General features: G+C 35.8%; 2 protein-coding genes across 6 annotated transcripts in view; both read right to left on the bottom strand.

Moving 5' to 3' along the window:
• The window catches only part of SLC12A7 (solute carrier family 12 member 7), a 77,345-nt gene that overhangs the window by 31,212 nt on the left and 32,137 nt on the right, over positions 1-13,996 (bottom strand). For all 5 annotated transcript variants that reach the window (XM_085540061.1, XM_032442537.2, XM_085540059.1 and 2 more), the window contains exons 2-7: positions 9,571-9,665; positions 8,511-8,633; positions 5,955-6,101; positions 5,090-5,144; positions 2,969-3,099; positions 2,354-2,595 (exon numbers count right to left, since the gene is read on the bottom strand). In XM_085540061.1, the coding sequence (XP_085396187.1) occupies positions 2,354-2,595; positions 2,969-3,099; positions 5,090-5,144; positions 5,955-6,101; positions 8,511-8,633; positions 9,571-9,665 (793 nt within the window). The remainder of the gene's footprint in view (positions 1-2,353; positions 2,596-2,968; positions 3,100-5,089; positions 5,145-5,954; positions 6,102-8,510; positions 8,634-9,570; positions 9,666-13,996) is intronic.
• Positions 9,605-13,996, bottom strand: part of NFX1 (nuclear transcription factor, X-box binding 1) — an 88,448-nt gene continuing 84,056 nt past the window's right edge. Inside the window, exon 25 of the mRNA XM_085540056.1 lies at positions 9,605-9,665. The gene's annotated coding sequence lies outside the window, so the exon portion shown is untranslated. The remainder of the gene's footprint in view (positions 9,666-13,996) is intronic.

Below are 13,996 nucleotides of genomic sequence, written 5' to 3'. Positions count from 1 at the left end.
GCATTTCAGCATTTTTAATCCATTAGACTTCTTCATAAGTGCAGTATCTATAGTACCTATATTATGGTCTATACAACATCTATTAAAGCAGAAGAGAGTCTCTCCATACAAAATCATCATCAATAACATTTAAAACACCACTCAAACATTTCCACAGCTATTATGCTTTCTGATTATTCTTTGGAAAATACAATAAATTCAAGCAGTTTGACCACTAAATAACAGCACTGAATATATCATCATCTCTATTAAAAAAAAAAAAAAAAAAAAAAGTAAAATAAAGTCATTTGAATATATAATGTAGCTACAAGCTTGACAAAAATAAATAAATAAATAAAAATTAAGCAAGAATCATGCACTTTTCCAGGAAATAGTTTAGATTAAAAGGTAAGGAGGTAAGCCAGGAAAATTGAAAGAGTAAAGTTTAAAAACACTGAACTCTTAGCTCAAAGTATCATATAGTTCTTTGCAAGAAGCAATTACAGCACTTCGAAAACTTGGAATGTTTTTCAAAAAGCAAATGGTTATTAACAAATAACAATAAGCATCTAGAAATTTTGTTTTGTTAACCCTTTGTTAAGCTATGCAAAAGACATTTAGGAGAAATCTTCCCCAGTCTTATTTAAAAAGTGGTTCAGAGTGTCTATAATGATGAAATGAGGAATGATCAAATAAAGCATCAATGTTAGGCAGGTAAGTTAGAGCATGTAAATAGTAAAAATCTGGTACTTCTGACGGAGTTCAGGAATCTGGTAACAAACAGCATAAACACAGCATTTGCTGTCAGGCCAAGTATACTAAGTCATGCAGTATATTTACTTTGTACAAGATCCTGTTTCTGATAGCAGTCCAGAGCACTAGGACAAGGGAAATTTGAAGGACACCAGTACATCTATAGGTTCAGCTGCAAATCTATGGAGGTCAAGCAGATTTAACAGAAAGTCTGATGCTAAAGAGAATGATCTTCCTCATTTCTTATTTTTGCTATTGGATTTGGTTAACTACTCAATCTATAGGAACTTCCTTCAGTTTGATTTAGCTGGAAGATCATGATGTAAGCTAATAAGGTACAGTATTTTACCATCTACAAAATGCCTAAAACTAACAGAGATGGAGTGAGGTGATAGATATAGCTAAGTGAAAGGGGAAAGCTGGTGTTTTTATAAAATGTCCAAATGTTAGACTAGAAGCAAGAAAGCTATTTTTACAAACCCACACCAACTTGCTGTATGATGGTGAGTTTGGTGACCTACTCACAGCTTCATTGTAATATGAAATACAACTGAGTTTCTTATTTTAAAGCAGATTCACCAAAATATGAACTCTATCTACAGAAAGATAAATTTCGTTTAATATTTTTTCCAAATAGTAATGTATCACAGAAACAGTTTCCAGAAACTTGGTAATAAGTCTTACCAACGCTACATATCCAGATAATCCCTCTTTTACCTATATCGACAACTGAAAATTTTTAATATTTTCATAATGGAAGTTCCAGTTTCTAAGAAATTCAGAAGTGTCAAATTTGAAAATATTTTTACTTGCCAACAGTAAAGTTTCTGCTTCACAGTACCGCCCAAATATACAACCTAACTGCTCAATTTATGACTCAACCATTAACACTTCAAATTACTATGGAATTCTGCACCAATCATATAGCAAAGGATCAGTTCAATCAGTGGCAATCCCCTACAGCGACTCTCAACTCTTACCACTGTTGTTTTAAGCATTACTGTTGCATGCTCTCCAAGCAGGAAGAGATGGACAAAAACAAAACAAGCACATTAATAATTGGACAACAGAACAAATTTTTAGTGAGCTGAAGAATGGCACGAGATTAAACTAGATTCTAGTAACAAAAAGAAAATTTTTCACGGACAGCAAGTGAATTTAACAATGTGAAGCTTCTACTTTGAATGGGGTGAATGGAAGTTTCAATTCATGACAATTTTTTTTAAGTACGCTACCTACAGTTCATCGTTATAACATTTCTTCGAAGATTTTACTTCATTCTGTATATTTGATTTCTTAATTCATTAGATAAAGCAGCTATATTTACTGTCAGCAAGACTATTTTTGCATTTAGGTGTGAAAAGAACAATGACAAATACATTAAGTATGAAAGAACATTTTCTGAAGTATTATGTCTCACAAAGGAAGATTCAAATAGGTAGTTCAGGATAACAAAAGAGCACTTAAGTGCCTCATAAAGATACGAAACCTTCAATTGAGATCAGTGTGAACATATTTTTCAGTTTAGCTTAAAATGTAATTGGTCATAGGAGCTATTTTTTCTCCCTACTTTTTCTTTTTTTAAATAATAATTTATACTACTTAATGATATGTCACTTACGGAAAGTCGGGTGGGTCGATAGCAGTCTTAATAACTCCAGCATATATGGCAATGATGGACAGAATCACACAGGCAAGGAAGACCAGTGCAAGTTTGTTGACATACTTGACTCCCACAAAGACTACTATAGCCATCAGAACGATAATACACGTTCCATAAACTCTCATGTTATTCAGCATGGCCTCTGTTTCTTCACCAACCTCTTCTGCTTTAAATATAGCAGCACTTGGAGAAATGTAAGTCTGCAGGAGATATAGAAAATTACCTTTCATGTAATAACAATCATTTTATGAAGAACTAAATTTACTTGAACTTTAAAATCCAAACTACCGCAGTTAGTTTTCTTACTCCAAAGAGAAGTTCAACCAGATGGCATGGTTATTTAGTGAAGAAAGAGCAGAAACAAATATCCTAACATGAATCTAGCATAATAAAACAACAAAAAGTAGAATAGGAATATTGACATACTACAAACATGATACTAAAGCATTCGAAAATCACACTAGACTAGATTTTAGGCCTCACTATAACTTATCTATAATTACTGTATCTAAACAATGCTCAAGCAACCTCTCAAAACAGACTGAAACAGACTTATGAGAAACCAGTACTTACCAATAAGATTTCAATGGTACCAAGAATGTACATTGCTCCTGCAAAGGTTGTACCCAGGTAAAAACAAAGTCCCACTGCTCCACCAAACTCTGGTCCTAAAGATCTTGAAATCATATAATAGGAACCTCCAGCTGTGAATTCAACCAAAAAAGTTCCAACTTTTCAGATTAATAAAAGCAGCAGAGATCAAAACATTTAGTTATTCAATCAACCTAGGTACTTGAGAAAATCTCCATGTGCATCTCCATTAGAATGTTCATACCAAACCCATATTTGATGGTTACACAAACTATGCTGTTAGAATTTACGCTCTGAGGTACATATCATCACATACATTTTCACAAAAGCAGTGTTTTCAAAATATCAAATGTCCAAACTTTTTAAGCATTAGATTCATCCATCCGAATTAAAGTAAAAACTCTTTAAAAAATGGATGTAAAGAGGCACTAGCCAGTTTTGTTGGTTATTTGTCTAAGACCATAGTAAAGAAATGAAAATAAAATTAAAACAAATAGGCAGTCTAATAACTTTAAAAAAAAAAAAAAGCTTACAGATTTTAAGACAGCTAAACCTGGCAATTGAAGATGTTCATTGTTTTTTTATGTTACACAAATAATTCAACATAATAATTCAACAGTTGCTCAGAAGTCCTGCTATGTTTTCTGTTTTCATTAATCCCTAGCAATACTCAGTCAGCGAGATAAGTTCTGGTGCCAGCTTGGCCCTCAGCAAAGTAGTTGACTGTGGCACTACAGACTGTTTAACAACCAGCACAAACAAGAAAATGCATCAGGTGTTAGTTGTAGCTGACTCTTTTCTGAGAGGCACAGAGGCACTAATTTACTGCTCTGACCCACTCTCATGGGAGCTGTGTCTCTAAGCATGGGCTTCTATGTACCACAGATGTTACCAAGAAATTACCAAGCCTTGTACAGCTTGCATTACCCCTATCTCCTGCTGTTATCTCACGTGGCACCAATAACACTGTCAAGAACATCCAAAGTTTACCATGAAGGACTATAGAACCCTTAGAATATGAATAATATGAAGAATCACTTATGTCATAGAAGATTTTTTATTCTAAAACATTTACCAGTGAATCAAGATTATTGGAAGCCTGTAAAACCACAGGAGAATATTACTGGAGGACTGCAAGTTGATATAGCTTACTGATTAGTACTTAGTAAGACCAGAAAGAACAGTAATGACAGTTATCTAGACAGACCTACAGAAAACCTTCAGGCTCTTCTTGAATAAAGCTGGATTTTTTTTCCAGAGCTAGAGATTTTTCCAAAGGGAAGGAAATAAAAAAGGAGGATGAATATTGATGATGTTTACCAAAAACCTTTATCTAATCTCCTTTGAAAGGCGAATAATAAATATTAGTTTTCAGTTTACAGATGCAATGAACAGCTTAAACAGATTCACTACTACTAAGACCTGCTTTTTAACTTTAAAAGCAACAAAATGAAAGTGATGGCGAAAAACAGTAAATTTTATAGTAATAATGTGGAAGTAATGAACGAAACGTTTATTCCTGCCTAGTTTCCTTTCAATCATAGGCACTTTGTCCCTTCCATATGTTTCAGGAGTACTAGTACAATAAACTTAAAAAAAATAAGAGGGAAAAAGAGATGAACAGTGACTAGGATATGTATGCTTAATTATAAAACAAATGCAATCAAAAAAAATCTTACTGCATTTATATTTCACATACTGCACTACATCTGTGAAACAGAATCATGGAATGGTTTGGGTTGGAAGGAACCTTAAAGATCATCTAGCTCCAGCCCCCTGCTATAGCAGAGACACCTCCCTCTAAATCAGATTGCACAAAGCCCCATCCAGCCTGGTTTTGAATGCTTCCAAGGAGAGGGCATCCACAGGATCTCAAGGCAACCTGCTCCAGTGTTTCACTACCCTCACAGTAAATAATTTCTTCCTAATATCTAGTAAAAACCTACCCTCTTCCATTTTAAAGCCACTTCCCCTTGTCCTGTCACTACATGCCCTCATAAAAAGTCCTTCCCCAGCTTTCCTCTAGGCCCCCTTCAATTTATCTCAGACTTGATCATTTATCATTTGACCATTTTTTATTTAAGATTAAAAAAGATTGATTACCTGGAACCACTCCATTTGTTGCTATTGCACTCATTGAAATTGCAGTTAGCATAGTCTGTGGAAAGATGAAACAAAAAGTTAAAATATTTAAAGTATTTTAAAAGATGAGACAAAACAGAGATCAAAAGCAAGTAAGAATTTACTTATAAAACATCACAGCAACTAAAACTGATCATCTTCAGTTAGATATTCCCATGTAAATTGAGTAGTGAACCTTCTACAGGAAGACTGAGTTAGTTTAGATGCTACAGACAGCCTCCAACTAGAATTAGACAAGTACAGACCGCTGAGTATGTACTTAAGATACTCTTTATTCCAATTTAATGGTATTGACAGACTGGTAAAGTATCATTGCTATGACAAATTCATCTACTGTTGGTTTCACATCGCACAAAATAAATTTATGAACACAACGCCAGTAGTTTATGTTTTGGTTTGTCTGAAAGTTGTAAAAAATAAATAAATGAATAATAATGGAAGAGTTCATGTCTCAACGTGATACAATACATACCATTAAATATTTGCTATGAGCTCATTCAGTAGAATCCATTAAATACTTCAAGCTAAAACTTACTGTCATTGGATCACAGAAAAACCAATATATGATGAAATGATACATGAGGTTCAGTGCATATATTTAAATGTAATAGAAGACTGTCATCTAAACCCATCCTGTATCTTCAAATTACACTGAAATTCTATAGAAAAATTATTATTATTTTATAGATAAATTTATATTTATGAAGAAATCTTGTAATGTGTATTTATATTTGAGAAAGCAGCTGTATTCTGGTCAACAGAATAGTAAACTATGTTTACTAAGTATTACTTGTTATGCAAGTAATAAAGAAAAAGATTATCTTACACAAGCACAACACATGAAAACAATGATGAAAGACTCAAGAACTCCAGCTGTTCCTACAATCCATGTCAAACGTAGGAAAAGAATAACTCCCAAGATGTTTTGCAAGCAAGGCAGATACACACCAATAAATGTGCCCATTCGTGGAACCTGGAAACAAAGACACACAAATCCATTCAGTCTTCATTATTAAAATAAACCTTCATGAAAATCAGGCCTTTTCTGCTGAAATACTCAACTTAGAAGCAATAAATGTACATAGTAATCTCCAGGTACAGAGGTTAGTCTTAAATCACAACTCGGGCTGTGAAAAATGAAGCCAATTTGAAATAGCAAGCAAGGGTTGCACTAGATTTCCAAGTACTTAAAAGGACACAATGGCACACAGACTTTATTTTTTTAGCATACTGGATAATGTTAGTAACACTGATGTTGTATACAAGCTCAGTTATTACAGAATCACTGAACAGTTAAGTTGGAAGAGACCTCTGGAGGTCATCTGGTCAAAACCCACTGCTCAAGCCAGGACACCTAGAGCCGATTGCCAAGGACCATGTCCATACTGCTTCCAAAGGTCTCCAAGGAGACTACAACTACTGCCCTGTGTCAATTCTCTCTCACCTGAACAGCAAAGTGTTTCTTGGTTTTTACACAGAAAATATTGCCTTCCAATTTGTGTCTACTGCCTCTTGTCCTGGCATTGGGCATCACTGAAAAGAACAGTGGGCTCTATTCTCTTTATAACCTCCCATCAGATATCAGTGTGTATAAATAAGATCCCCGCAAGTTTTCTCTTCTCCAGTCTGGATAGTTCCTTCTCTCAGTCTCTTCATATAGTAGAAGTGTTCCAATACTATATTAAATCATTATAATTATACTCTATGAGACTATTGCTTTGGTTTAAGGAGAAAAACAATGTTGATAACACAGCAATATTTTAGTTGTTGCTGAGCAGCGCTGTATGGAGCCAAGAAAATTTCAGTTTCTCAGCATACCATACTGCTCTGCCAGGGGCCGAGAGGACACAAGGAGCTGGGAGGAGACACAATTGGGACAGATAACCTATACTGGCCAAAGGCATTTTCCATACCATATGACATCACACACACACAAAAGAAAGAAGAACAATCTTAAAAAATAGCAAGGAGTTGGCTAGGGGAGCAGCTGCTGCTTGAGAACTAGTTGAACAGAACTTGAACAGAACTGGGTGGCTGGTGCACCACTTGTTTTGTGTGTATGTGTGTATATATATATGTATATATATATATTGTATATATGTATGTATGTATGTATATATGCGTGTGTGTGTATTATTACTACTACTTCCTTTCCTCTTCTGTCTTAGTAAAAGAGTATTTATCTCAGCCCATGAGTTCTTACTCATCCCCCAGTTCTTTCCCTTATCCCACCGGAAGTAGAGGGGATGTAGTAGAGGAGGGGGCAGGGGTATTAAGCAAATGGCTGCATGGTGCTTTGCTACATGTTAGGTTAAGCCACAACACTTTCCCAACAACTCCCAGTAGCAGTCAAGTCTTAACAAAAACAGTTCTAGCGCAAGTACTCAAGTACAATACTGTAAATCCCTCCTTCAGTAAAATAAATTCCAGTTATACCCTTAATTCCAAGCAACTTTTCATATCCATCTTCCCATGTCCTTCTTCCCTTCTATTCTTTCTCATCTGTCTTTCCTTCTTTCTTCATAACTTCGAATATAAGTTCAGTAGCAGCACCCCTTCCCCTACTCAAAAACAAATGACTCCCAGTACTCTCATTCTCCCAGTATTTACCCTAAGTTTCTCAGATTCAGTTTCATGCCCAGCCAGTGGCAGCTCATCATCCACCCTTGACTGCAAATTTTTGTGCTATAAATTTTTGTGGTTTTGATCCTGGCTTTCTCCTTCTAAGGCAGCTTCCTTCTCACAGAAGGATCAATATAGTATCTATTATTAGAGACTGATCAGGTAGCTTATGTTTCTCTCTTACTAATGTATAGGTAAGCATTTGGGGCACCCAGCAGACAACCCTTGGAGATCTTAGCTGCTCTCTTCAATCAAAAGAGAGCCTCCTCCAAACACAGGAACAATAGACCTACTCTGAAAAAAAAAAATACAAAAAACAAAACAAACATAAAAACCTGTTACCATATTAAGAAGAAAATACACTTCTGATCATAAAAAGTGACCTGTTCTATTTCAAGTTTTCCTCTAATTTCAACCTGAGATAAAAATCCAGCCACTGAAATAAACCAGTCAAATGAGAAAAACATCAAACTGCATCCTCACTAAAGGTAAAACAAAGTTACTGTTGCTAACACAGGGACAGAAGGAAAAGAATTTAAGAGGGAACTGAGACATATGCAATGCTTGTTTACGGTCTGAGTCTTACATACATTTCATTTGGGACTTCTACAAGGAGTTGCTAAGACATGCCAGCAAGATCACTGAAAACTTCTGCTTTTCTCTCTCCTGTTTTAAAGAATTACACTATTTCTTTTTAGGTTGAAAAACATTTCTCTTGAATATGGCTAGCTTTGTCATAACTTATCAAAAGTTAAAATACCTTGACTTCCTTTCGCTTGCTATCTTCATCTGCTTCATGTTCCACCACACCTTGAGTCACATTTGTGTAGTTTGCTAGTTTATTAAGAAGAGACGACACCATTGGATTGCTATCCATTTCCTCCTGTCAGGATTTTAAAAAACTGCATATAATAAAAGCTTAAATTATGATTTTATGATACTATTTCAAACATACACTCAACAGATTAGCCCTTAATCACTCTAATCTGAAAACTAACGTGACCAAAACCAGACATATGTCAAAGAACAAAAGAAAAATCTTTATAGTTTAATGCTACATGATTACATTGCAGTCCCTCCCTATATTGCAGTGACAGGGTCATGACATTTAGACACAAGCTGAATGCTGGGGAAAAAGAAAAAGCCTAAAAGTAGCCTTAGATATTTTTCTCAAGCACCTTCACTCTCTCAAGAACCATGATCCATAAGGACTATTCTTAAAACAATGTGTGTATTTTGAACAAACATATACTTTGGAAGACATGATACCAAAAAAAGTTCCAATGCTAGATCAAAAACATGTTGAAAATAACTAATGCAAGTATATATATCAAGGATGATTAGGGACAATAAGAAGGGGGTGGGGGAGAGGGGGAAGCAGCAGCAACAATTTGTCAACACTGAGTAATACAGTATCTTATTTGAATGAGAGGTAGTTTTGCATATTGATTTATGAATTAGAGTTTGAAGGAGATAATTCAGAGACAAAACTCTGGTATCGTGATTTCTGTCAAAGAAAATAGTAAGAAATTTCATCAGTGGCAAAGAGATTAACTGGCAAACATCAATGACAATCTTGTCTAAAGTTCAATGAAAAGCAGTACACAAGTTTTTGTCATACAGAAGAGCTAAAAGATTATGTTTTCTGTGCTAATATTGTTGGAAGAAAGAAGGGAAGAGCAGAGAAGGACAACAAATGAATGGGAGGTTGAATTCGATGTATATATGTAATGCACATATATACGATATATATGTATAGTAATACATAAACTACAAAACAAAACATGCATACAGACACACACAACTGAACAAGAACTTACCTCAAAGAGAGCCATATTTTTACCTTCGTACATGTTTCCTCTGTCCATCTCTGCACTATTAATAAATGGACTACTTTCCCTGGAAATACCATCTCCTAGAAGAAAAAACAATACAAAAATCAGCAAGGTTCTTCATAAAAAGGATATTCTGAAGATGTTGTTTTAAGAATATTCCCGGAAGCAAATGGAACTGCAATCCAATACCTACTTCAAAAACAGGACAACTATGAAATACCTAACCTGATAAGGAATGACCACTCTGAAAAAGCTACAAGACACTAAAGCTAGCTAAATGATCTTACAAAGAAATAACTTGGGCTTTTTATTGTTGCTTTTTGATGCCTTAGGCTTTCAATGTTCAGGTTATGAGTTCAAGAAGATATGAGTCAGATGCACAGGGACTCTATGACCACATCTAAGGAAATACTTCAGCAGTACTGAGGAAGGAATTTATGAAAAAAAGTTGTAAGAACTATTTTGTAAAATTTGCAGAGACTCTATGACATTGCCATGTTTATTCGATTTCTTATTGAGATACCAATCAAATGAAGCTGTAGACTCTCTGACCTCCAGAACACCTTTTCAATAAAAGAAATACATCATCTAACAAACAAACATCATCTAGCAATACAATGTAAGAATGTGCTCATACTGTCACAGCACTGGAAAACCCAAATTGCCTCACTAGACCTTACAAGTTACAGCAACAATAACTATATGTAGTCTCTTCGCTACACAATTGAAAAAGAGCTGGAGGGGAAAAAAAAAGAAAAAAAAAAAACTGTACTCTTTTCCCTTCTTCACTCTACCCTTTCCAGGGTACTTCTCCCAACTTGAAGTCCCAGAACAAATCCATTGTAAACATGGGACACCTGACAGCCGTACTATCCTGGTTGTAACAGGAGATAAATATATCTCATTACCTTAAGAAGATAAGACTAAAAATATTCCTGCAAAATAGCCTTTCAATGTTCATCACTCCCTCGTACAATAGGCTCCACACTATCATAACACTATGAGAGAAGCTGCAATCTTATCAGAAGAGATTCAAAAGACAGCTATTGTCCATTAGTCCTCTAGAATTACTTCCATGGTCCAAACAATTTTTAATTCATTCACAACTACTGTTCTTACCTAATGCTTTACCATATCCTCCAGCTTCCACTTTTGTTTCTCTATAGATCATAATTAAAGTCACATTGCTTCAAGCCCTCTAGCCTGGCTAGTTATCCCCACTTTCTCACACATCAGCTTTCAAGTTTGGTTGGTCTTGCTGTTGTTGCTTTTCGCAATGCGTGGAATGCATCAGTCCAGCACAAGATTGTCAGGGAAACTGGCTTTTATCCTTAAATTAGCCCCACCATACTTAAGAGAAAATAGTTCGGCTAACTTTTCTGTACAAAACAAAAATGCAACTATGTCCTCAAATACATGCTGACTTCTCACATCACCACACTAAAGCATACCAGTACTACAACTTCGTAATTTCTTACAAAACTACCAGAACATTGTTTTCTTCAGCTGCATTCCTTGAAATGACTATGCTGTTTCTGTCTAAGTTTTTTAAAAGCATTCCTTGTAAAACCAATGCAGCAGTTAAAACTCTTACATTGGATAAGGTTTCTTAATATTTGTCTTACTAAGACCACAGTTCTGTTGACTTTTCTTGTTCACTAACAGCTAGTAGCTCTACTTATTAGCTAAATACTAACACTCCCTTTGAGGTACAAATGATTAGTCTTCAAAAATGAGTTGGTACATTTCAAGTGTTGGTTTTCATAACTGGAGTTGTGGGTGTAACATAACTGGAGTTATGACTCAGCAGCAAATACTAGACTACACAAAGTATCAAAAAGATATACTAAACTATATATTGCAACTATACATTCACTTTATTAGTCTTAACACTTTAGGAACACATTAGGATGTATTACTTCTCAGAAAGGGTGGTCAGGCACTGGAACGGGCTGCCCAGGGAGATGGTGGAGTCACCGACCCTGGGGTTGTTCAAGACTGGATGTTGTGTTGAGGGACATGGTTTAGTGGGAGCTATAAGTAATAGGTGAACAGTTGAACTGGATGATCTTTTAGGTCTATTCCAACCTTGGTAATTCTATGATTCTATGATAAAATGAATTTCTCAGCACTGTACATTGATAATTTAGGTTATAGATAGCTGAATACTGAAGTCCTCTATTATAAGCTCAGGTTTTACCACAGATGTTTAGGCTGGATATCAGGACAAACTTAATTACGGAAAGGGTTGTTAAGCACTGGAATAGGCTCCCCGGGGAGGTGGTTGAGTCACCATCCCTGAATGTGTTTAAAAATGGTTTGGACGAGGTGCTCAGGGACGTGATTGGGGTTGTTAGGGTGGTATGGTTAGGTTGTGGTAGGACTCAATGATCTTGAAGATCTTTTCCAACCTGAGCAATTCTATGATTCTGTGTTTCTTGATTCTGTTCCAGTAAGAAAAAACTCAGAGTATCATCTCTAACAACCAAGTTTTGTCAAACACATCTTCAAATGGAAATACATAAAACAGGGTTTCAGATCCTCAAATTCTTTTCTCCAGCATTTCCAACCAACATTGCACCGCCTGTCCATGCCTCTCTAATAAAATTATGAGAAGAGTAACTATACCTGCTGTATCACCCTACCCCCTAACATACTAAGCTAGTTTTCCAACAGCAGTTACATCATAACATACAAATTACAAAACAACCCAGGGCTGTGTGGTAAAGTTCTAGCCCAAACATTATTATTCCAACTGCTATCAAACCATTTCTCATTAACACCTCCATACACCTAAGAAAAAATGTTGGAATTAGGCCTGCGTTCAAAGACTTTGTATTGAAGTCCAAAATGCACTTGGATCAAATTCTTATTTCCTTCCATATTCCATTACATTTTGTTGCCAGGCAATATCTGGCTGCAGAGAGGCAGTCTGACAAAATGGCATCTGACCTGGAAGTGCATGTGAAGCAAAAAGTTTGTAATTTGATTCCAATGTGTGGAAAAAATTGTACTCACTGACATTCATAAACACTAGCTGAATATCTGAGACCAAAGACTGAATGCTGGGACACTGAGGCCACAAGTTGTGCATTTCAGCAGTGATGACAGTGACCTGAAAGACAAGCCACATTCTGGACAGCTATGTGCAGCAGTCAGGTCATGAAAGTGGTTCAATGAGCTCATCTACTCAAATTGGTGGACTATGACCAGGGAACTGTGCACAGAGCTGAATAATGGCTTCAGCACTTTGGAAACAACTGTGGGAATGTTGGAATACTGTAAAATTTTCACCAGGTGTTTCTCTATGCATTCTCACACCAGAACAGACTGGACCCATATCCATTTTGAAGACTGTGAAGCACACTATCAGTCTTGGCTGGACTGTACTACAAAATTCAGTGTATATTCTGGATTAAATGCCTTCTGACTTCTATCTGCTACAGCCAATAAAAAATGAACTGTGAAGGAGACATATCCCTACCAACAACGCAGACAGTAGCAGTAGGCCACCTTGCTAGTTCATACATACAAATGCTGTATTACAAGTTCTTGTTCACCACTAGTGAAAATGCACAGCTAATATTAGTGACTTTGTGGAAAAATAATGTTCTATAGCTGAGAATTTGCTCTACTAAACAGCATTATTGTATTCCTTGCATCTATTGTAGCTTCCACTGAAATAAATAGGAGGCATTACTTTCAGAGCAATCTATGGATACATTCTTTAGCAGAAGTGGGTGGAGTAACACTGAGCTGGGAGATAACTGTTTTGCTGTAACTTTCCATCCAGCTGAGTGTGTACGCTAACTACACAAACACTTAGGCTGTCTCTGTAAAGACAATATCAGGATAGGAGAAAAAAAAAAAAACAACAGACAATCTGAGTAAGTAAAACCACTTATTTAGCAGTAACACCATTATAACGGTATTGTTGAATGAAATTATAGTTTCGTGCATACTCCGCAGTAGACCGTAAAAAAATGTCATGTGGAAGTCTTGTCTTAGGGAAAGTAGCAGAGCAGAGCTTAGAGATAGAGATGGTAAACAGTCATCTAAGTGATCCTGAATCTGCACTTGGATGCCTGTTCAAGGACTGTTTTGTCCTGTTAAGGACAAAAAAAAGTACTAGACCACAATCTTTTTTTCCTGTGTTTCCACAGATTACAGAATTTCTGCATTTGGCAGTACAACTTTGAGAAAGCATGCTAAGATTGGACCTCAGTGTTTTCAGAAGTGAAAAAGAAATAGCAGAGTTTAATGATGGTGATGATGATTAATGATTTTCAATTAGCAGAAAACTCTCAAAGAAGTTGTTCCTTATTTTTAACTTAACTAGACCTTTTTCAAAATTTTTTTGCTGTAATTTCTTAATTCACCTTCCAAAAATAACGTGCAAGAAAAATTCAAG

The sequence above is a fragment of the Coturnix japonica genome, chromosome 2 (genome assembly GCF_054131305.1).
Source record: "Coturnix japonica strain WE chromosome 2, WE-NBRP24, whole genome shotgun sequence".
Classification (NCBI taxonomy): domain Eukaryota; kingdom Metazoa; phylum Chordata; class Aves; order Galliformes; family Phasianidae; genus Coturnix; species Coturnix japonica.
Note: the sequence above shows the minus strand (reverse complement) of the source record. Positions and strands in the feature narration are given on the sequence as shown.